At 44.0% G+C, this 24,645-nt stretch overlaps 1 protein-coding gene and 1 long non-coding RNA gene across 8 annotated transcripts in view; one reads left to right on the top strand and one right to left on the bottom strand.

Annotated features, from left to right (window-relative positions):
• Positions 1-24,645, bottom strand: part of TAFA4 (TAFA chemokine like family member 4) — a 337,579-nt gene that overhangs the window by 140,709 nt on the left and 172,225 nt on the right. For 5 of the 6 annotated variants that reach the window (XM_057507570.1, XM_057507565.1, XM_057507575.1 and 2 more), the window contains 3 exons: positions 23,722-23,877; positions 13,251-13,375; positions 6,871-8,168 (listed from right to left, as the gene is read on the bottom strand). In XM_057507570.1, coding sequence (XP_057363553.1) covers positions 8,157-8,168; positions 13,251-13,375; positions 23,722-23,877 — 293 coding nt within the window. In that variant the 3' untranslated portion in view covers positions 6,871-8,156. Of the gene's footprint in view, positions 1-6,870; positions 8,169-13,250; positions 13,376-23,721; positions 23,878-24,645 lie in introns of those variants that run through there. The other variant, XR_008999278.1, reaches the window with a different exon arrangement.
• LOC130684918 (uncharacterized) overlaps positions 1-24,645 on the top strand; it is a 150,620-nt gene that overhangs the window by 70,521 nt on the left and 55,454 nt on the right. The window lies entirely within an intron of this gene.

Genomic DNA, 24,645 nt, shown 5'->3' with positions numbered 1-24,645 from the left:
ACTATCCTTAGCGGGGCTGGAGGAGTGGAAGGGGGGGACACATGCCTCAGTACTCCAGGGTGAGCACAAAAGACACTGACACATGTAGAGGGATGTACCCTGTTCCTGTAAAAGAGATGCAATCAAAATTCCACCCACAGGCTTCACAGGGCAGAGGTGTCCCCTGTTACTGTCGTGGTTGGGTGGGGACAGAAGTAAGAGTTATACCCACAGTGGGGGCAGTGCCTCATTACTTTGAGTGGGAAATATTGAATTCAGAGTTCTGCCCGAAGGCTCCGTGAAGGAGTGCTGCCTCACACCGCAGGGGAGGAGACGGGGCTCTGCCCCCATCCACACAGGGCACGGCACGCCTCCCCGCTACTGCAGGAGGGTGGTGGAAGGCCGGTCGTCCACAGGCCCTGCACGGCAGGGAGTAGTGGGACCAGGGCTCCACGTGCCCACTCCTCCCCTGCTGCGCTGCCCCCTGCGGAAGGGGGCGCTGAGATGGCTTCCACGGTGTCCACGCAAGCACAGGCGATAAGGTTAAAGTTTTCTGCCCTGTTGGGCTGTCCTTTCCCAATCCTTTGCACGGAAGAGCGTAGGTTTTTTAGGGGCGCTAATTTCTGTCTGGTTGCAGGCTTCTCCGGTGCCACACCCAGAATACACAGGACACAAGAAAGAAAAAAGAAACAACCCAGAACCTCAGGGCCCGGCTGTCACTTTGAGTCCCAAAGTCCCTAGGCAGCCTGCCTGTCCTCCAGCTTTGAGTCCCCTGCGAGGGGACTGAGGTGTGCTGTCCAGGGAGTGTCGCTGCGATCGGCCAAAGGAGTGAAATGGAAATCACCTTGCCCAGAACCAGAAATGCAGCCCCTTCTGAGGGTAATTTAGCTTCTCTGTGTCTTTGCTCTTTGGAACAATTCTGTGATTCATGTTCTTGCTCATGCCACTTGAACTTTTAATTTCATAAATTCCTGTAGATAAAAATCTTGGGTCAAATAGTATGACACTGCCAAGGCTCTTGCAATGCAGTATGTGAAGTGTCACACTACACCCCTGCAACTCTTTTTAAATATTCTCTTTCTTTTTCATATTGGCCAAAATTGTAACAGTAAAGACTGAAAATCAAAAACTGCAAATCACTATTCATCAAAAGTTGCAACTCAGTGGCCTTTTGTATTTCTTCTTTTATGAATTAGTATACGTTTTGTTCACTTTGCTATGAATTTTCTGTTGAGGTGTTCATCCTTTGCTTTACTGGTCTATAAAGCTTTCTTTATATATGCATATTAATGCTTTGCCATACAAACTGTAAATATGTTTCCCAGTTTGACTGTCAGTTTGGTTTATGAGGTCTTACCATGTACACGGTTTTGCATTTTATGTAGTCAAATCTATCCATTTTTATAAATATTTTCTTGTTGAGTAGCTCTGCCTTCCAGGCCCTTCTCTGAGCCTGAACAGACTGCTCCCCTTTTCTGACCCATTTGTAGTCGAGATGTCAGGAAGGAAAGAGAGAGCCGCGCAGTTCTTCAAGCACAGAGAAGAGAGGAGTGGACTTCTACACTTGTTTTATGTCTAAGTAGAAGTCAAATAAGAGCCTTCCAAAAGCACACGCAAATCTCTGTCTCCTTTACTCTCTCTGGCCACAGCCCAAGTGCCTCATCACCAAATCAGAGCCATCTGCACTGATTTCCCACAAAGTCCCTTTCCCTGAGAATGTCAGACGTAACATCTTTCAAAGATCCCCTCCTCTACTCCCCCTCTTCATCTGAGATCTCGTAGTAAATCAAGGAAGACGGTGATTGAAATAGCATATGGCAGCATCACATACCAAGTTTTCTGACTTTGACAGTTTCAAAAGTTGTCACTAACTTTTTCTCAGAGACATAGTGGTGGTTCTCCCATTTCTTTGCTGTGGTGTTAAGAATCTGCTTCAGTCTTTTGTCAGATACATAGCACTCATAAATATTTAAGTATCCCAAAGTATCGTCCTGATTCCTGTTTCAACCCCTGCCCCACTGAGCTGACCTAAGCATTCTGCTCTATTGATTTGTGTGTGAGAGAGTGTTTGAGAGAGAAACTATGGATTATTTTTTGTTTTCTTTTCAGCTATTGCAATGCTAAAATAGCAAGGGCATTTTATTTTCTATAATGTCTGTGAATGGTCTATAAAACCCTGAATGTTTGAACTTAATATATGTAGCAAAGCAAGAGTGAAGAAGCAATTCAAAAAGAGGGCAGAGAAGTTCAGAGACTCCAGCTGAATGAAGTACGGAGAGTAGGATTCTGTATCTGGAAGTAGAGGACCAGAGTTCATTTGCCTGCTTCCATTCCTTGATCATTAATTACAGTTATTCAATTAATAATTCAGTGTCCTAAACCATTTTGATAACTCCTCATTAAGAGAATCAAAGCTGATAATTAAAGGATAGGTCAGAGACCCTATCCACGGAGAGCAAAGGAAGACCCAAATGAGCAACATGAAAGAAGTATCATTGCACATCCCTAACGTGGAAACGGGCTGTGAATATCGATGGGCCCAAATAGGAGAGAAAAGGACTAAAGTCTGAGCTTGCAGAGCTGTGCTTTGTTCACAGCCCCAAAATCAATACCACAAAGACCGCCCAACATGCTTCAGTAACTGTTCATCAATTATTCACAGGGCTCTTTTGTTCAGCGTTTCTGTTTACTAGATCACTTTAAGATGAACTTGAGAGAATGGTGTTTGTGTGTATGTGCTGCGCCTGTCGTCTCGGCTCGCAGACTGAAATCAGGATGCCCATGTGCTAGGTCTTTCTTTCCCATGGTGCTCCCACTTCCACAGATTAGGTGTTATTGGCCCAAGACATTCATTCCCCTGTCCATCTAGAAGCACAAGCATTTTGAATATTCTGCTGGATTGACAGCCAAGGTCAAGGGAAGCGATGGTCCCTGAGTTGTTCCCTGTTTTTCCTTTGCTGTGCTTTCTCCAAGGTCTCACTGACTTGCCAGCAGAATGCACTCAGCGGCCTAGTCTTACCGGCTCCCAGCTGTCAGTCAGTCGTGCCCACCTAAACCCTGTGTCCCAGTTTTGAGGCACGGGCCTGCCGTTTGGTTCTCGTTTTGTGTGAGGTGGGTACTTGGACTATGAATTACTCATGGAAGGCACAAACTTCTCAGGGCTCATTTGCTCATCATGATGCTAAGAGTCAGTTGATACAGTATCTTAAAAAATACTCCTGAGAGATGAATATATCGTTGTTCCCATTGTAGAGATGAAGAAACTGAAACTTACAGAGTAAACATTGTGAAAGGTTAGCAGGAGAGCCAACATCCAAGCTTTAACATGTGTGCTCCAGTGCCTGAACTCTATGCCGCTATATTACTGTGTTCTAATGAATGCACAAAAACATCACGTTCTTCCACTGGGCAGAAAGGAATTGGCACACTTTTCCATGAAGGTCTGAAGAGTAAATGCTGTAGGCTTTGTGAGCCGTGCAGGCTCTGTGGCAACTAATCCACTCTGCGGTGGTGCAGAAGCAGCCAAGGTGATGCATAAACAAACACCAGTGTTGTGTTCCAATAAATCTTTATTTATAATGATAGACAGGCTGGTTTTGAGCTACGGCTGCAGTTTCCCAAAACCCTAGGGTACAAGAATCCCCATGCTGTGGGTACAACCACTTAATAATGCTTTGTGTATTCCGGAGGGACCCTAAATGGTGAAGCGATTCAGTCCTGAATTCGTCTTTGGCCCCTGGGTCCCTGAGAGCCCATCACAGAGCATCTTGGACAGAAACATTTTCCAATGCTGGAGAATTTAACTATGATGTAGGCATTTTGGTGAAGTTGTTTCCACTGACACTTTCAGGGGTCACAATCCCATCTTGTTCACCAACAAAGCCCTTCCAAAAATTCTACAGTATGGGTAAAAACTCAAACGAGGTGAGCTGTCCCAGCAGTCACGTGGCAGGCCTGGGGCACGCGTGCCCATCGAAGGGGCCACCGCCTCCTTTCCATCCAGGAGTGCTGACAGCGACTCACAGGGGCTCAGTGTTGCCACAGCATCTCCTTCAAAGACTCGGAAGCCCGCCGAACATGCGGGGCTGGCTCTTCCCTCACCGAAGATGCCTTGGAGAAGGGCTGCTGTGCTGCCCACATACACAGTGCTGTACCTAAACCTGCTTAGAGTCCATGTCCAACCACTGAGCAGGCCAATGATCTCCATTAAATAATTATACAGTTACTCTTTTAAACTCAACAGCGAATATATTTTACCCTATTTTAAAATGCTCCCAGCATGACGTTTTTTGTCGGCGTATTATTGGCACACTGTAAGATAGTGGCAAAGAGGGCAGGTGCTGGACAGAAATAAATCTGACCCTGATAGAGCAGGTCAGACACTAGCCCATCTCCAGGACACATTGAACACAAGGTGGTATATGTTATTTACAAAGTACTCAAAAATAGATCTGTAATTTTGTCTTTTCCCAGGACTCCTCATTGTATAATTTCCAGTAGTAACTAGCTGTTTGAGTTTGGGCAAGTTTAAGTTTATTGGGTCCTAGATTCTCTTCTTATAAAATGGGAATGTTGATAAAGACCTCCCAGGTTTAGAAGAAAAAAGTATTTGTGTATATAAAGATAGATAATACCCCCAACATCTCAGGGAGGTCTTGGGAAGGTTATTTAAGTGTTTGTTGAATTTAATGTACAAACAAAATTCTATTTTGCCAAAAGCCAGTGCTAAAAAGGGGTATATGGTTCAGAGCAGCAAATCTGGACCAGAGGGAGAGCTTAACTAGGAGGTCCTCTTGCAAAGACCCAGGCCCAGTCCACAGCGCCTGCTGGGCAGCTCATACTTTAAGACAAGAATTGTCTCACGAGTGTCCTGGTATCTTTCCTATAAATTCTGGGAAATACAGAAAACCGTCTTATCTACTTCTGTACAGAGAATAAATAGGAATCACAACATTAAAATGCGTCTCAAAGAAACCCATTTCAGGGCTAACTTTTGTATCAGTTAAAAAGTATACTTTGCAGCAATAATGGAGGAAATGGCAGCTTTGTTATCTGTCATTTTCCCAGATGCACCATTTATTCCCCAAAATAGTTTACACCCAAGAAATGGACCTCAAGGTAAAGCAATGTCATTTTTCACTTGATCTTATTTGGGGTACAAGAACAGATGTCTGGGCAAAACATTAAGATAGGGTTTCATGTGCCATAAAATCTACTTTTTTATACTGAGACATGTACAATAAAAAGCACAACTCTTAGTGTACAGGTTCATGAATTCCGACATGTGTACACACATGTGACCATCACCTCAATCAGGATAATAAACATTCTCAGTAATGTTTTCCCTTTACCTTTTCACCCATCCCTCCACCTCTCACCCCCATGGCAACCACCAGTCTGGCCTCTCTGATTATGAGTCTATTTCATTTTTGTTTGCTCATTTTTGTTCTTTTTAGATTCTACATGTAAGTGAAATCATGTGATATTTGTCTCTGAGATTTATTTCATTTAGCATAATTCCCTTTAGGTCCATCCATGTTGTTGCAAATGGCCGGATTTCTTTTTTATGGCTAATATTCCATTATGTGTGTGAGTGTACGTATTTACCCCTTCTTTATCCATTAAGTTACTGGTGGACATTCAGGTTGCTTCCTTATTTTGGCTATTGTAAATAATGATGCAATAAGCATAGGATGCTTACATCTTTTTGGGTTAGTGATTTTGCTTTCTTTGGGTAGATTCCCAGAAGTGGAATTGCTGGGTCGTATGGTATCTCTAAGTTTAGTTTTTTTCAGAAACCTTGAAACCTCCATACTACTTTTCTATGGTGGCTGCACCAATTTACATTCCCAGTGTACAAGGGTTCCCTTTTCTTCACATCCTCACCAACACTTGTTATTTCTTGTCCTTTGGATAGTGGCCATTCTGACTGGTGTGAGGTGATACCTCACTGCGGTTTTGATTTGCGCTTCCCTGATGGTTAGTGACACTCAGCATCCTCTCATGTGTCTGTTGGCCAGCTGTGTGTCATCTTTGGAAAAATGTCTCTTCAGGTCTTCTGCCCAGTTTTTTATCGGGTTATTTGGGTTTTTGGTGTCAAGTTGTATACGAGTCCTTTATATATTTTCAATATTAACCCCTTAAGAGATGTATCATTTGCAGTTATAGTCTCCCATACAGTAGGTTGCCTTTTCACTTTGTTGATGGTATCCTTTGCTGTAGAGAAGCTTTTTAGTTTGATGTAGCCCCACTTATTTATTTTTGCTTTTCTTTCCCTTGCCTGGGAGGATGTAGCTAGAATTAAAATGACTAATGCTGATGTTCAAGAGTTTACTGCGTATGTTTTCTTCTCAGAGATTTATGGCTTCAAGTCTTACATCTGAGTCTACTTTTGTGTATAGTGTAAGACAGTGATCCAGTTTTACTTTTTCTTTAATGTAGCTATCCAGTTTTCCCAACATCATTTACTGAATAAGACTGCTTTTTCCCTGTTGTGTATTCTTCCTTATTTTGTCATATATATTAATTGACCATACAGGCGTGGGTTTCTATGTTGTTCCATTGGCCTATATATCTGTTCTCATGCCAGTATAATACTGTTCTGACTGTTGTAGCTTTGTTGTATAGTTTGAAATGGGGCTCTATACTTATAACAGGAAGTGTTATAGTAAAGGCAGTAGAGCATGCATACAACATCTTAAATGTGCCTAAACATAAATAAGCCTCCCTAGATTTTCAATTCTCCATGATATATAAATATCTACTTCTCAAGTTTGCCATTATAATTCACATCCCCCAAAATAACATTCTAGGCTTTCAAATTTTAAAAAATGTTTAACACAGAGCCTTGAAACAGTAAAATAATCGCAAAAACTTACATGCCACACACCATCAAGAATGAATTTTTTACTTGCTAATATGACAGTAACAATTGTGGTAAGCATTTAGTCAAATTCAGCAAACAAATGAGTATCACTTGTTTCCATTCCGTTTCCAAGAATAAAATCAAATAGATATAATTGTTACTACTATAAACATTATAGTAATATTTTTCCTATAATTTTAAAGAAAAGGGATAATTAGCAATGAAGAAAGTATGCTTTTGGCATTTCTTAACATATAAAATCTACCCCACATTGTTACAGTAGTGTGTGTTCCAATAACATTATGCATTTAAAATCTGGGTCAGTTGCTTTCATCTGTAGTAGTTTTCTGCCTGACAGCATCTGAGAATATGCAGAGACACATCTGCTCCAAAAATCAGTAAACCAAGAAAAAAATCAGACTTTACTCAAAATTCAAAGAAATAAAATGACTAACAAAATAGGTTGGTCAAGAGCTAAGTTCAGAATAAATAATTTACAGTCTAAAAATTCAGCATTCAAGACTCCTTCCTGTCTAGGAGTCAACAAAATATTTTAATATAATTGACATAAACTGGATCTAAGAAATCATCCTTGGTCTAAACATGGACTGTTTTATATTTTAAATGATTTACATCTGACTATACATAAGCCATAAAAATCCCCACAGGCTTTATTCCTTCTGTGAATATGTCATGATGGAGCTTTGGTTATAAAATATGGGAGCTCATGCGCTTCCTTAGCCCTCGGTGAAACAGGGTGCTGAAGTCCTAGGGCCCCCATTTCATTTCTGCCAGCCTGACAATGGAACTCAAGATGCACCAATTAAATCATCAAAAGCAAAAACACAAGTGCACACACACAGTAACCCTAATGAGTCCTTCTATCCTTCAACTTTTATAAAATACATTTTCTTCACCAGTTAATCAGAGTTCCTTAATCTATAGCTGCAAATATGTTTTGCCAAAAGGTTTGGTTACTTAGACTCCTTGCGAGCCGCTTTAATGCCAAGGGTAAAGGAAACGAGGAACAGACGAGGATCCTCTGAAATACATGCCCACATTCCGTTGTAGAGGCAGCCGGAAACTGACGCCCGGGTGGGGATCCATTCTGAAGTCTCTGGGGTGGTCCTTGGGAGCCAGGGGCTGTGATGCAGGGAGGGCGGGCCAGTTCAGTGAGTGCCATTCCTCGCGGCACACTTATGCAAACTGGTGTTGCTGAAATCCGAGATACCTTCCCCCAGAGGCGCCAGGTAATTCCAACAAGGGAGCTCTGCATCCTGTCACTCCTACGGGACCGAGGCACATCTTTTTGCTACCGAGTTACCTAAAACAAACAGGTGAGCATTTAGCACCCCATACCCACCAAAGGTAATCTTTCTGGCTACCAGACCTGTAAAAACCCAGCTGTGTCATCTGTGTAGTTCAGTGGTTTGCACATTGATCTGTAACCAACCTCACCAAACGAACTTCAAATCGTCACCCATCTTGCTTGAGGCTGCAAAGAGAACATGCACAAGGGCTTCCACAACATGGCATTAAGTGCCCTGGCTTTGTATTTTGTGGAGCACTAAAAATCTCCTCAGCTCAGCATCCTTAGTACCCATCAGGGTACCTCATGCACGCTGAGCCTGCTTTGTTCATGGGGCTAAACTGCTTTCCACTGAATGTCTGTTTGTATTGGTGCATGTCAAGGGCAAAATGTTGCCTTTGTCAGTCTTTCAATATAGTTAACTTTCATTCTAAAAGTAGGTTATTTCATAAAACTGCTGTATTACTGGAAACATGCATCTATTAAGAGTTTGCTGTTTCTGCCCCCACTTTTAAACACCCAGACTTGGCACTTAGGCCTGCAATTTCTAGATTTTTATTTGGTCATGTGAGAAATTTTACAGGTTAGATCATCAATATGCCAGCTAGAGGAGGGGAAAAAGCTTAATTAAGACTTTAACATTCCTACACCATGAAGATAGTTTCTAAGTAAACTACATTACCTGAATTCATCTATAGTCGAGGCATGCTGACTACGGTGTCAGGTAGTTATTCACCCCTCAGATTCCCCAGTAACTGACATTCAGCCTTTATGTATATATTCTGCTGTAATGTAACTGCTGGGGGTTTGTGTTGTGGATACTATAGCAGCAAGTACAACCCTCAATTTGTCTTCACGGAGCTTACCTAGAATAGTGCCTGGCACACTTTTTCACCAGACAGTAAATACGTTCAGCTTTGCATCAGCCGGCTGTTCGGCTCTGCCTCTACAGCCCAAGAGCAGCCCAGACAACACGATACAGAAACTAGCAGGCATGGCCTCGTTCAAGGAAACTTTACTGACAGACGCTGAAATCTGGATTTCATGTAATTTGCATTTTCTTCCACCATTTATAAAATGCATAACCCACTCTCAGGTTACAGGCCATAGCAAGTCCGGTCAAGGGCTGGATCTGGCTTCTAAGCCACAGCTTGCTGACTCCTACTCCAAACAGGTGAATAAACAGCAAGGGAGAAGGTGACCCGTGCTGTGGAGAAGGGGAATCCTGGGGCGCGGGGGGTAGAAGGCCCTGGTTTTATAGGGGATGTCAAGGAAGGAGCTGAGGAGACACTGGAGGGAGCCCTGGCTACCCGCGCAAGGGCCTTCCTCGGACGGAGGGACAAAGATGAGGTGAGGGGTGCACGGCCAGGGTGAGGACAGGCAGAGCGGGGGCGCCGGTCATTCTCCGGGAGGCAGAGGACGGGCGCTCTTGGCCAGAGCTTCTTTCCCTAACTGTAAAAGCAGCACCTGTCTCCTCCGGTTGTAGTGATGAGTGAGTTGTGTGGCCCAGTGCCTGTCACGAGGTCGCCACTCAGGGAATGGTGGCTATTGTCCTGTATTGTCTGGGTCTATTGTGATGGTACACACCTGGGACTGCGTCCAGCCCAGGACCAACCCACAGCTAAGACGTCAGTCTCACTCTCTGTGCTCAGCTCATTCTGGATGAGACACTGGACTTACTTTCCTGTCAAGTGTTAATGGTGTGTGTATGGAAGGTCTGCTGTTACTCTGGCATTTCGGTGGATGCACAGTTGCTAACCTGCCAGTATTAGCTCTGCTCTCATGCAGCAAGGTGTCCTGAGTGTTTCAAGTTCTAGCTGCAGGAATCAGGAAAGATGGGACTTCAGAGTCAAGGAGCCAAGTGGATGTTTAGCAAAGGTAGGAGGTGAAGGTGAGAGCAGTGCGGTGAGCGGCGGTGAAGGGTCCTCCCCAGGTGCACCTACTGTTTTCTGCCTGTTACCAGTGGGGAGCTGCTGATGGTCTCTGGTCAGGGAGGAACAACCTTGGGTCTGGCTCCCTAACCCCCATCCCAGACTTCCTATACCACCATACGCTAGGGATAGCTCAGAACTGTGGGTTGTTAACAAGTCCCCAGGGTGAGTTTTCTGTCGCCACTGATAACATTATTTTAACAGGGTTGCAAAAGAGAAAGACCTGTGGTGACAGACCAAGAGACAGCGTGAAAGGCAGGACTTGGTCCCCTGAGATCTGGAGGGAGAGGGAAGTATTGACCAGCCTGCTGTTGATATTCTTAAGTCTTCTCTCTAGTATATTCCAATATGAAATATTGGAAACAAAGTAAGAGAATCAGGTAGGATGCTTACAAAGAGCTACTGAAAGAAATTCTCTGACACAGAGTTTGTTGACCTGAGCGCTAAGAACTTTTGGAGTCGGGCAACTGGGCTGTGGGCTCTGCTGTGCATTCCGGGATGTGTCAGCAGCATCCCTGGCCTTTACCCACTAGAGTGTGGCAATGGAAAGTAGCCCCTGGTTGAGAACTATTGCTCTAAAGACAGAGCTCTTCACCCTCAGTATGTGTTTTAACAATCCAGAATGTCTTAAAAGTCAACATGATTCACTTCTATTTTCAAACAACAAAAAGCCCTGGAACATGGTCAGCTTTGGTGCTTAAAGGACGTGGCTCACTTGCTACCAGCCTTAACCCTGACAACTCAGAGCACATCTAGCAGGGACAGAGTTCTGTGTTCCCACAGGGAACAGTAGCTGCACCATTTCTGGGGACACTGAAAAACATGCAGAATAAATTCAATGCCCACCTGTCACACTGGGGAGAGACCAGGGGCCTGGTCAGGGAATTAGCCCCTCCACTTCTGTATCTCCATCTCAGGCCATGAGTATCTTAAGTCGACTGCTAACTCTCTTCATATTTGCATTTAAATGGAAAATAAAATTCTGACATAGGTGGCTTACTGCAAACAATCTTACTTTTTATAGCCTTTCCCTATTTTGATGCTGCTGTGCATGAACTGTTTAAGGAGAATGGAAACTATTTTGTTACACAGTTAATACCCTTTTGGGAAGGCAACTGCTCTACCTTGGGAGGACCCGCTGTCTCACCTCTGGTATAAGGTCAGTGTCAATTTTAAGAGACTGAGAGAGCTACATTGGGTACCAAGCTCTTCAGGGAAGCCAGTCACAGCTCCACAAATGAATTTACTCTCTGTGCATAAGATCCATAAAAGACATAAAATGTTTTATGCAGTTCAAGTCATACTACAAGTCATACTGACTTGGATTAATAAAGGAAACAAAGTTTTATGACTTGGAGATTATTCTCAAGTGGCATACCACTAAAAAACAGCAGCTAAGTATCATGATGGGAACTGTATTATGTTTCTAAGCACCAAATGAAATGTACTACCGTTGAGGGCTTGCCTAGAGCAGCTTGTCTCACGCACCCCAAGTCCCTAGCCGTCTGCTCCCCACAGAGAGGGGGCCCTGCAGGCAGACACGTCCTTCCCTAGAACTCAGCTGGCTTGTGCTCATGGTCTCATTTTACACTGGTATGTGAAAATACGTACAAGTGTAATCTTCTGAAATATCATTTCTTAGTCTACAAGAAATACAATGAGAGAAAATTTTTATCATTGATGGATGCTAGACCCGAGCTCACTGGCAACTCTTAACAGCAGGGGTGATGGAAAAGGCAGTGCAGTCACAGGCATCCATAGGGCAGCTTTGCTTATTAGCAACCACACTTGGGTTTGCGGAGCTCGGGGGCACCTGAGGAGGGGAGAAAGCTGGTAGAAAAGATGGGAATGTTAATGTCCCTCCTCCACCAAGAAATAATCCCATGAACTTCTAGTGCCCTGGATAGAAAGCATCTATCAGGTCCTTGGTCCTAGTCATCTGAGTATCATGGGTAAGGACAAGTTAGTTAGATGATAATTACATTGTCTTGATTTTGAGATTAATAAGGTAATAAGGAACTAGTCAACTGACTTAGTGTACTTACTATTGGTAATTCTGGGTATGATACTGTCAGCTAAAATTGACATTCAGTTGAAGTTTTCAATACCTTCTCAATGGCATCACTGTATTTACATATCTATTTGATAAAATCCAGTTTATTGTAATGTCTCATGCCCCCATTTAGGAAAATAACTCATTATTTTGAATTACTAATGTAGGAAATGTAAGCAAGTCGAGAGGCCATGGAAAACTTAACATTCTACAGGGCCCTGGCTCAGAGAGCAAGCATAACTCAAGAGTCACCTAACTCTCATCATCCCAGAATGACCTAATTCCCATTCAAGAAACAGTTACTGAGACATTCAGCTGGCTCTAGGGCAAAGTGAAAACGAGCTCAGGCCAACTTCACAAGCTCTCTGTAAGCACAGTCAATGCTCAGAGATGCAGAAGACACAAACACTATCAGTGAAGGAGTCCCTGGAGAAACAGAAGCTAACTAGACAAGCTGAGGACAGTCCTTGGCAATTGCAAAGGCATCGAAGGCTGGGGCAGGAGGGAAGCACAAAGTGGAGGTGGTGGCCCACATTGGGTAGTAAGGGCCACCCAGGCTGAGGCTAGCGGACCAAGGAGCCAGGAGAAGCCACTGAAAGACTGTCGGGTGGATGTGCAGTTCACACAAATTACTGGCATCATTGTATGGAGAATAGACTGAGAGGGGATGTGAGGCAGTGGACTGGAGCAGGGCTGTAAGAGTGCCACAGATGGGACACAAGGGAGGGAAGGAAGAAGTTAGCTTTCTGGTTCAAGACCCAGGTAGACTTGGAGGACAGGATAGAGTTTTCAAGCATTAGATGACAGGCAGTAGGTATTTCTCCTTTAGGAAATCACCTGTATGTGGATTTTTGCTCTGCTATTTAGATGCACTGACCTGTCAGCTCTAAGTTGGGCTTGTAAAGGAGCTGTAATTAATTTAGTGGCCCTGCCTAAAATACCCAGGTACTCACCAAATCACTGCTCTAGAAAACCTGACATAGAGGCTGATACCGGGAAGGGTGGCAGAGCCTGCGCAAGTTCATCCACACCACACTGAACACTGGCAGGAAAAAAGAGTTAGTAAATAACATGTGGCAGCTGTGACGCAGACTGGGCTTCGTCAGTACTCACCTTGGTGGTTTTGACTTTGTTTCCACTGCTACAGGACCACCCTGAGTCATCAGGCAGCACCTTACAGTCCTCTCCTTCCAGACAAGGGTGCATGTGGCACCACCACTTCTGCAGCACAATGGAGGCTGAAAAACAAAACCCAAATATTAGTACGCTCACCTCACAGGTTGCTAAGGATGGTTTCGCCCTAAGTGAATTTGAAGAGTGCAGTCTGCCCTACAATCTGCCCTATGCTCTATAAACTATTGTGTGTAGTTGGGTAACTGCACTACTGTTAGTGAGATCACAAGCTTGCCGTGTGCCAATGTAGATTTCCATTTGGCTGTGGTGTTTTTTTTTTCACTGACCTTCAACTGGTTATTAAAGTCCTCTTAGTCTTAGTTTCTTCTTCTCGAAAATGGGGATAAAAATAGGACCTTGCCCCAGGATGTCAAGAGGATTAAGCTAATCCATGTGGAAGTCTTGGCTGACTCTGGGCCAGTCGCTGTGTTGGGAGAAGCTGTTACCGTGGCCATCATTTCAATGGTGGGCACTGGTATTGCACAGACCAGAGATTGTAAACGCTCTTCTCTCCATGGCAGCAAGTGGTGAGTACCCACTTGAAGTCAAGTGGAAGATGGGGGGGCTGCCCCCATACACACACACACATGTCTGCCCGAAGACCAGTCAGCTCCCTGTGCATGCCCTTGCCACGCTCCCCAGCCCTGCAGCAGACTGACAATGACATTTGTGTTTTAAGCCTATGAAGCAGAAAGTAGCACCCCAGTCCTCTAGGTTTAACAGAAGTAAAGCAAACACCATCAATTTGGCTGGTTGGTTAGTCCCAGAATAAAAGCACAAAAAGGACTGACTTTGAAAGGTGAGCCCAGCCAGTGGCTTGAGGGACAGGAGTACTTCGGCCCTGTTTTTCTTGTTGAAATAGCAATACTTTTAATAAAAATCATACCACAGTGGATTTTATTCAAACCACCACTGCCTGAGAAGTCTGAAACTCAACTTCACACAAGTGCCTGGCCCTCAAGAAAAAGTAGAATTAGGATTTAAAATATAAGTAGAATTAGGATTTAAAATTTCAATCTCACTGCAAAGGTTAAATGTAGCTATATTTCAGCCTTTTACAAAAAACAAAGCCATGGGAGGAGCCAAGATGGCTGCATGAGTAGTTCAGCAGAAATCTCCTCCCAAAACATATATTTTTGAAAATACAACTAATCCTAAAAGAGAGACCAGAAGATACAGTAGAACAGCCAGGCTACATCTACATCTGCGAGAACTCAGCACCTCATGAAGGGGGTAAGACACAAGCTGCAGGGAGACCCAAGTGCCTCCCTTACCCCCGCTCCCCAGCAGGAGGAAAGGCGTCAGAGCAGGGAGGAAGTGAAAGCCCAGGACTGCTAAACAACCAGCTCTAGTAATCCACACTGGGAGTGCAGACACACAGTGCATGGGGTGCTGGATATTAGAGAAATGGAAAAGCAAACTCTGTGAGCAGGTCCTGCAGCTGGCTCCCTGGGACAAAAGAAGAGTAAGTGCTTTTAAAAAGTCTTAAAGGGACAGGGACCTCACAGCTGAATGAAATCATCCCAGTACACTCAGCCCAGCAGCCAGGAATCCCAGGGAACTCCAGGCAACCTAACCCCCTGGGCAGCAGCCCAGCTCTGAAGCCCCTCACAGTGATAAGCAGCCTGCCAGTCATTCCCCGGCTGGCAGAGACCCTGACACACTGGCCCAGTAGCGGGAGAGTGGCCATGCACATTGGCAGCAGCACCAGAGGGGCCTGGGAGTGGCCACACCCCCAGCAGCCACGCAGAATCTCCTCCCAGCGCACAGCCACCTGGGCCAGACCCAAAGGCTGCTGCCAGCACATAGCTGCCTGGCAGGGGTGCTGCTCTCACAGGAGAGCACACCTGGCACTCCCTGCAGGGCTCTGTGCTACCCTGACAGAGACCCCGCCCACGGCAGCTTAGGGGATTGATCAGGAGGCTGCTCCAGGAGTGCAGGTAACTGACACAGGCAGTGGAAAAGGACAAGGTGAACAGCAAGCAGGAAAGGACTTTCTTCTCCCAGCTGACACACGCGCTACCTGACTACAGCCACCGCTATCACCATGAAGGCAGAAGAATTTGGTTCAGTCCAGAATTACCTAGACTTCACCAATCTCCCCAAAAAAGAATTCAAAATAAAGGTCATAACCATGCTGATGGATCTGCAGAGAAATGTGCAAGAGTTAAAGGATAAAGTTGGGAGGGGGAACACAGAAATAAAACAATCTTTGGAAGGACTTAAGAGCAGACTGGATGAGGTGCAGGACGCCATTAATGGAATAGAAACCACAGAAAAGGAACACAGAGAAGCTGACGCAGAGAGAGATAAAAGGATCTCCAGGAATGAAACAATATTAACAGAACTGTGTGACCTAATCCAAACGGAACAGTATCCACATTATAGGGGTCCCAGAAGAAGAGAGAGAAAAAAGGGATAGAAAGTGTCTTTGAAGAAACAATTGCTGAGAACTTCCCCAAATTGGGGGAGGAAATAGTCACTCAGACTACGGAAGCACACAGAACTCCCTACAGAAGGGACCCAAAGAGGACAACACCAAGACACATAATAATTAAAATGGCAAAGATCAAGGACAGGGACAGAGTACTAAAGGCAGCCAGAGAGAAAAAAAAGGTTACCTACAAAGGAAAACCCATCAGGCTATCATCAGACTTCTCAACAGAAACCCTACAGGCCAGAAGAGAATGGCATGATATACTTAATGCAATGAAACAGAAGGGCCTTGAACCAAGGATACTGTATCCAGCACAACTATCATTTAAATATGGAGGGATTAAACAATTCCCAGACAAGCAAAAGTTGAGGGAATTTGCCTCCCACAAACCACCTCTACAGGGTATTTTAGAGGGACTATTCTAGACAGGAGCACTCCTAAGACTAAACAGATGTCACCAGAGAAAATAAAATCACAGCAAAGAAAGCAGACCAACCAAATACTAACTTAAGGCAAAAAATAAAATCAACTACCCAGAAAAGCAGTTAAAGGAAACACAAAAGAGCACAGAATAAAACAACCAACATATAAAGAATGGAGGAGGAGGAATAAGAAGGGAGAGAAATAAAGAATCATCACACTGTGCTTTTAATAGCTTAATAAGCGAGTTAAGTTAGACAGTAAAGAAGCTAACCTTGAACCTTTGGTAACCACGAATCTAAAGCCTGCAATGGCAATAAGTACATATCTCTCAATAATCACCCTAAATAATCACCCTAAATGTAAACGGACTGAATGCACCAATCAAAAGACAGAGTAACAGAATGGATAAAAAAGCAAGACCCATCTATACACTGCTTACAAGAGACTCACCTCAAACCCAAAGACATACACAGACTGAAAGTCAAGGGATGGAAAAAGATATTTCATGCAACCAACAGAGAGAAAAAAGCAGGCGTAGCAGTACTGGTATCAGACAAAATAGACTACTGTCCGGTTGGTCCCATCAATACCAGTATCTCAGCAATGCAGATTCTCGAATAACCATTTGCTATTTAAATCAGAAGGTGCCAACACTAACAAAATAACCCATTTACCTCTGTTTTCTCGGAGGCCACCCCAACGTGTCCATCCACTCAAGCTGAGTGGCCAAGGCTGATAAAGTTTTATTCTTTTCAGTCCCAAATAGCAGTACATAGTCACCCTAAAACTGTATGGCGCTCTGTCAGTTTCGAAGCGTTTTTATGTACTGGTCCTCTTTTGATTGTCCCTACAGAAGCAGGAGGGAGAGGCAGATGGCTCCAGAAAAAAAAATCCTTCCACAAAATAAGTAGAGTGAGTGAGGAGATAATAGAATCTCTACCTTCTTCTCTACCCAGCCGTCGCACAGTGCAGATTAGTAAGGGCTACAGACGTAGAGTCCGACCAGTCATTCATTATTTCTGAATACCCCGGGGTGGTCCCAAGTGGGTATAAAGATAAATAAAAGAAGGTTCCCAGCCCTCAATTTAAAATTGCATCTGAAAAACTGAAAAAGTTATATAAATGTTGACAGAGCTTAGTTATATTTACACAGAGTTGAAGCTGAATTTCAAATACTTCCTTTTTTTTAAGACTGTCCCTTAGACAAACTTTCTTCCATTCAGCAGGGGGACGTATGCACTCCTGAGAGGCATCGGGGCTGCCTGGAAGCCAGCAGGCCCGTGTGGCGGGAGGGAGGGAGACTGGGCCAGTGTCTGAGCACCAGCACAGTAGGCCGGCGCTTCCCGTGAGCCTGGAAGAGTGAGTCTGGCCGAAGATGATGACAGACATGATCAACTGACCTGTGAGTGAAATAAGGAATCTAGGACTCAATTCCCTGCAGAGGGAATGTTAGTCCATCCTTACTGGATTCTTGGGGCCCCAAGATAATTGTGCTGCCAGACCTAGGAAAGGTACTTGAGGCCTAATATTTTAAGGATTAATGTTGAATTACATGAATAAAAAGAAGGAAGCACAGGTGATCAAGCTCTTGTGACATTAGTTACCAGTTACCTTTCATTTAACTGGAAAACGAGTGCTTTTTCCAAAGCCAGATTCACGATAGGCTCCTTAAAATAGCAAGCTGCCCTGGAACTTTAAATATTTCTATTTGCTACCAGAAAATAATAAACTGAGTGAGGGGCCCTACAAGTAGATATTTTTTTGAGGAAAACAAGGCACAATAAGGTTGTCTGAGGAAGTCAGTGCACAGCCCAGGTGAGAACCTACCGAGGGTTTGAGGTGATGACAGTGAACAAGGAGCCAGCAGCCCAGCTGTTTAAGCTTTGTGTGCACACTGTGCAGGGCTAGGAGATGAGACAGGGATGCTCTTAAAATAACTCTCGAGGCTACCTGCCCACTTAACAGAGCCTTGTCTCTGCAGGAAAGCAAGTTTGTAAAATGAGAAAGTGTCTTGTCACTTCTATTTTTACAATAAAATACTTTAAAAAGCCCCACGCCTTCCTGACTTAGGAAAACACAAACTATCCCCATCTTCAAGCTGCCAACCTGTAATGAGTTTCTAGTTTAAGGCTGAAAGGAAGAAGAGACAGACTGTGAAGCCCCAGTTTTAAAGTAGCAACTGGAACTTTCTGTAATGTAACTAATTAGCTGTTTTGCTCCGGGCAGAAGTTTTTCTCTATTCCTTGTCCCAAATAAACACCACTCCATTAAATAAAACACAGTAGGTATTTTTGCTAGTCAGTCTTATTCAAAGGTGGCCCTCACAACAAACAGGCTCACTCCCCATGGGGTTTCTCTCATTTGTTGACTTCGTTTAGTTGTAGTTACACAGAGTTAAGGCTTTTCTAAAGAAAAGTGTATTTTTTACACTGAAGTTATGGACAGAAATATTAAAAACACATCTTCCTGGAATATATATTGTCTAGAAAATGGAAACAGTCATGAGACTCTGCTCACCCTGTTCTTTAAGCTGTTTTATCAGTTTATCTTTGTCACTTCACAGAGCCATTCCACTCTGACCCAAGGAACATGCAGGGAAGCAGCAGTTAGAGCAGGAAGATGGAACTCTCTACTTGTCACACCTTTCCCATCCCAAAGCATGCAGAGTCCTAAGCAGCGATGACTACATATCCCTGTACAGCAGGGGCCTCTCCGGCGGCGGTTTGGACCTGCACATGGTGAGACAGGCCACTAGCAGCCCCTCCCAGCCTACCAGCCAAAGGTGTCTTCAGGCACTGCCAAAACACCCCTGCTGAGAAACAATGGACCTGTGGTTATGTAGGTGGACTCAGCCCAAAATGAAAGGCAGAGTTCGTCAGACCCCAGCTAAGCTCTGGCTGGTGGAAATAATCCTAGTTGGTGGTCAACACCCCGCCGCCTCTCTTCCTGCCTCCATTGCGGGCAGTTCCCCAAGTCTGAACTTTGCATATCAGTCGCCATCACACACACAGCCTGGACTCACTCTGAAACCTCTCCTGACAAACCATTTAACCAGTCAAATTCAGGGGTCACGTTTTTCCTTCTCAGAAATTGAGTATTTTATAGGAACTTCATTCATACCCTTTCTTACTGGCACACCCTGCTTCAGCCACTCACCTTGAATACAAATTACCAAAAATTTGATTTGATCTAAGGCCTTTAAGATCAAGGACTCCGTCTGCATCTCCAGCCTCGTCTTCTACCATTTCCAAGACAGGCCAAGCTACTCCCAGTCCCCAGGCTGGCCTTGCACATTCTCATTCTCCAGGGCTTTCCTCTGCGCTCTCCTGGAATCCTGCATTTCCTGGAGTTTGTCTGTATTTCCTACGTAACAGTGAATGCCTTGAACACAGGACCTGATTCTAATTATCCTGACCCTCCCAACCCCAGCATCTCAGAAACCAAGGTGCTGATTAAATTAAAACTTGATGGATGAGGCCTGTCCTTCCCACCCCCTGAGTGCTTTTGTACAGTGTACCCTGCTGTCATTCATCTGGCCGCTACTGAGATAAACTCAGGAAATGACTTTGTTGTTGCTTTTTAAGTGGCACAGAAAACATACTGGAAACAAAATTTTGAAATCGCATCTCACAGTCCGTAAAGCCATGAAACTTATCTGCAGGACACACGGAAACTCTCATCCTTAACTAAGCGAATTCTGACACCTCAGATGAGACACTCGGCTAGCAACAGAAAAATACAGCTTTAAAAAGTCAAAAGTCAACTGCCTCCCATTCCTAAGCTTCTGTCTTATTCATCTTTTTTAAACCCGATGTTTAGAAAGCATTCACTCTGACAAAATAAATTAAGCTTCATTGTACTACACATTTATCTCATTTTATCATAATACCATTCTGTACTATCTGTATAGAGCTGTATTTTGAAAAATGTGTAAAATATAGTTCCTACCACAAAACAGCTTTGTATATGCCAGCAGAAGATTCAAAAAGCAGCATGCTTACCAGCTAAATAGTTGTCTGATTTAGGACTCAATGAATGACAGCTTTCATCAAATAATTCCATGTCCCTTCCCCCAACTCCCAAATGTGCATTAAACTGACACAGCTCAATAATTCAGCGGGATTTCATAAGTTAGTTATAACAAAAAAGCTTGATGGGGGAAAAAGCAGCTAATTTTTCTCCTTTTTACCTAATGAAAGCTGTGATTTTAGGGAAAAGCAACAAGAACACAGATGAGTACCTGTGGTGTAGATTAACAGAAGTGCATAAGCATCTTCCAATCTCTATGCCAACATTAATTAGTGCCCTGCTCCAGCATCTTCTCGCCTTTGTTTTAATTTAAATGTAAATTCAAGTGAATTTCATATTTTAGATACTCTCTATTCTTATTGACAAATAAGATAAGAGGAACATATCAGCAGAGACGAGATCTTCTCACATGCCAACGAGCAGCATGATGATGCATAATTATAATGGGATAAAGATTAAGAGACCTAATGGAAACATATTCAAGTAAGGAATAGAAGAATAGGGGAATCTGAAAACAGACATATTTCCTACACCTCTCCTCAGGGACTTTGAGCTGATAAACATTTATTGATGTTTACTAACATGCTATTAATAAATAAACAGTCAGTGTTTGACAGGTGCTAGTTGGTGCACGGGACACAAATATGAAGACACAGTCACAATCCCAGCTTTCAGAGTTTTGGTATTCCCCAGTACAGATGTTCCACTGAAGTTACATAAAGCTTATCCTGTGCTGTCCAATATAGAAGCTTCTAGTCACAAGTTCCCATGAAAATTCACATGCTCAATAGCAACACGTGATTAGTGGAAACCCACTGTACTGAACACAAACGCATCATTGCATATAGATCCAAAGAACATTTCCATCACCACAGGAAGTTCTCCTGCACAGATGCTGCTCAGACACCAGATAATTGGGCTCCATCATTTTCCGATCCTATGGTACTAGGGACATCATTTAGTTAACCTGTGAGTGAGTCTGTTTGCCAAAGACACAACCAACATGTCCTTCAGCAAAGAATGGCTAAGTTATATGGGTTGCTATGGAGCAATTTAAAAAAATAGAAATAAGTATGTACTAGCACACAAATATCTCCCATGACCTAATATTGGTAGGAGTAAAATAGGCTGGATTAAGAAATACGCAATACCCCTTGTGTAAAATACACACTCATACTGAAGTCTACTCCATTTTCCACAGACTTATCTTAAATACACAAATATGTTAATATATTAGCCACAGAGATAAATGCTGGTACCCCTAGCGTGGTAGCCAAAGAGGATTTTGCCCATATAAAATTTGAATCCAAGCTACTTTAGAGTAACGTATCCATGTTTCCTTCACTAAGATACAGATGCTAATAGTAATCCCTACCCTATCTGTACTTTACAGGTACCAGTAAAAGTGCTTTTAGTATTGTAAAATATTATTTTGAAAAATGAGACTTTTTATATCCAAAAATTCTAGGCTAGACAGAGCATAAATGTGGTTTATGCTATGATTCATAAGTTCTTGTAGAAGCTGAAAATCTACCAAGGCAAGCAAACACAGTTGTCACCTTCCAAAAACAATCTGTGATTAGTGAAGACGAATCAATACCCCACTGAGCTAAAGCTCATTCGAGCAGCAGCCCCCAGGAGCGGAGGTAAACAAGAGGCCCGGTTCCCATCCTCAGGCAACTTGCAGGCTAACAGCGAGGTACACGCTCAACACGTTTTTATAACCAAATGGGAGGCATGTCATGAACTGGAAGTTCAGGAACAAGAACATCAGGGAGACTTGAAAGTCAAGTAGAAACGCAAGAGACAAAGTGTGTGCAGTGGGGAAAAGGCCAACGACCCAGGCCAAGGAGGTACTCAGAGCGCAGAGACGAAAGGGAGTGGAAAGGAGTCCAGTCTGCCTGGGAGGGAATAGTTAAAAGAGAAGCGGGACAGAGCCACACTATGCAGGGCTTTGTATACCATGCTAAAGAATTTGGCTTTTATTTTAAAGACAGGAATTACTTATGTAAGATTTTAAATATGAGAGTGCCAAGATCTGTTTTTACAGAGAGATCATTCAGGCTATAGGGTGGAAAATGGAAAACCGGGAAGAGTAAATTCAACGAAATAGACCAAGGGCCCTGAAACTGTGGAGGTGACGGAGGGCAGAGAGCAAGGAGACAGAAGGGGTATGACTTGGGTTCAACTGACAGAGAAAATAAATACACTAAACTGTCCCGGCTCCGGACATAGGAACTTAGCAAATTCCTTTTAAATGCCTTATTTTTTTTACAAAAAGTCAAAGATCTTCATCTTTGTTATAAACCCACAATCCTTTAGCTATAATCCCCAAATCCCTAAAGCTCAGAAAATGGGAAGGAGCTCCATAAAACAGCAGCGAAACCTGATCTGAATTCACATGAGGTTCTTCTCCTCGCCTCATCCCATTCTGCATGAATATTCATATATTTCACTCTAGAAATACCACTAATCTGCGAGGACAGGGTGCAACTGGAGGAGACATTAGTTTTGTTAGGTAATAAATAGTACATTTACTATGTTCACTTTATAAACCCTGATAAAATCTGACTTTGGCAACACCTTGCAACACCTTCAGACCCCAGGATGTCTGAAGAGGAATTGCAGATGGGAATTAATCCACATTCGTCTCCTGGCAGCCGAGGTCATGCTGATACACACCCCTGGTGGCCCCAGAGCCCCTAAATTTGCGTCCCTGTCTGGTAGGGGAGGTGGGATGTGGGCAAGTCAGCTTTTGTTGACTGTGCGACTCTGGAGTGTATGTTTTAACTGCTGACCTTTAGACACGCATCGGCTAAGCCTGGAAGTATTCATTTTCAGGGAGGATTCACGCCGCTGTAGAGAAAGAGCTACAAGGCTTAACCTCATGTATCTGTTCCCCTGGGGACAGACACTGGTTTCTAACAAGGGGTCCTCTGGAAGAAGTAGAGGCATCAAAAGGAATCAATCCCAGGCCTCCATCTAGCACCGTCAACCTGCGTTCATTTTTTCAAACCCATTAGCGCGGTTCTCTGCCTCAGGAAGCGGAGCCAACAAATGCATGACTAATAGGGATTCCAAACTATTCCCGGGACTCTCCCTCCAAGGAAGAGGTTTAGAAATAAAGAGAGTATCAGTCTGTACCATCCACCCCGAGATGAGAAAACCAGGCTACTGACTGTGTGTGTGGAGAGGTTCACAGCAGGGAGTGGCGCACACCTAGGAAAGCAACTGCTCTGATGGGTGACACTGGAGAGACAGGCAAGCAAGAAGAAATCAAAGCCACTTTGCTGATTGCCCAGTGACAGAACTGCCTGCTGGTACCTCTTAGAGACATGAAGAACCTACCTTGCTCATGAAGGAATCTGTAGAGTTAACATTTACATCCACTTTTGCAATGACACTGACCCTGAAGCAATGTAGTTTTAAGTTGCAAATACAGTAAAATAGGGAGTTTCTTATAGTTATAAGACAGTTTTAAGTCCTTTTGCAATATTGTAGAAATGGACCAGAAAGTCTTACCTTCAACACAAGAAGGCTGAGCGCGAGTCGTGCCAGCCACCTGCCCTGGGAAGCAGGAACACTTAACCGTCTGCGATCGCTCTTCGATGCGGTTCTTGTTACAGCACCTGTGCACAGCAACCACCTCGCAGGTCCCCTGCTTGATTTGGTGGTGACCTGGCAAGTGACGGGAGAGAGAGAGACCCAGTGCTGTTAGGGAGAAATCAGACTACCAAGTCCGCAAACAATGTTAAGACTACATTTTCCAAGTTCATGTGCTATGCTTGGGAATCTCTGTCATTTTTTTGTTTTGATGTCATTGCACATTTGTATCAAGGTGGCAAGAATAGAGGGAGGAGAAAATAGCTCCTATGAACCTGCGGGAGACCAAAATTTGGGCCCCAGGATCTTCAGTTCTTGGTATCACATGCACAGTTGTTATTTACATGGCAAAAGAGATTTTGCACATGTTAAGATTGCTAAATGATTTTATTTTAGGAGAAGGAGATTATCCTGGATTATCCAGGGAGAGCTAATGTGATCACATGAGCCCTTAGCAGCAGGCAGATGAAGCAGAAGGGCAAGGCAGGTTTTAAGCACGCTGGCTTTAAGACAGAGGGGGCCACAAAGTCAAGGAAATGGAGACCTCGGTCCTACAACTGCAAGGAACCGAGTTTTGCCAACAACCTGAATGCGCTTGGCAGGGGACTCCTCCCCAGAGCCTCCACAAGGGAATGCAGTCCTGCACACAGCCTCATGTTAACCCAGTGGTGAGACCCTGGGCAGAGAATCCAGGCACACTGTCCCGGACTTCTGACCTACAGAAACAAGCCACTAAATTCACGGAAATCTGTCACAGCAGTGAGGGCAAATGAATACAGGACCTTGTACCCAGATCCTGAACTGCTAATGCGACCCCCTGGCTTCATCACTCACTCTCTGTCA

Source organism: Manis pentadactyla, chromosome 1 (genome assembly GCF_030020395.1).
Source record: "Manis pentadactyla isolate mManPen7 chromosome 1, mManPen7.hap1, whole genome shotgun sequence".
NCBI classification, from domain to species: Eukaryota; Metazoa; Chordata; class Mammalia; order Pholidota; family Manidae; genus Manis; species Manis pentadactyla.
Note: the sequence above shows the minus strand (reverse complement) of the source record. Positions and strands in the feature narration are given on the sequence as shown.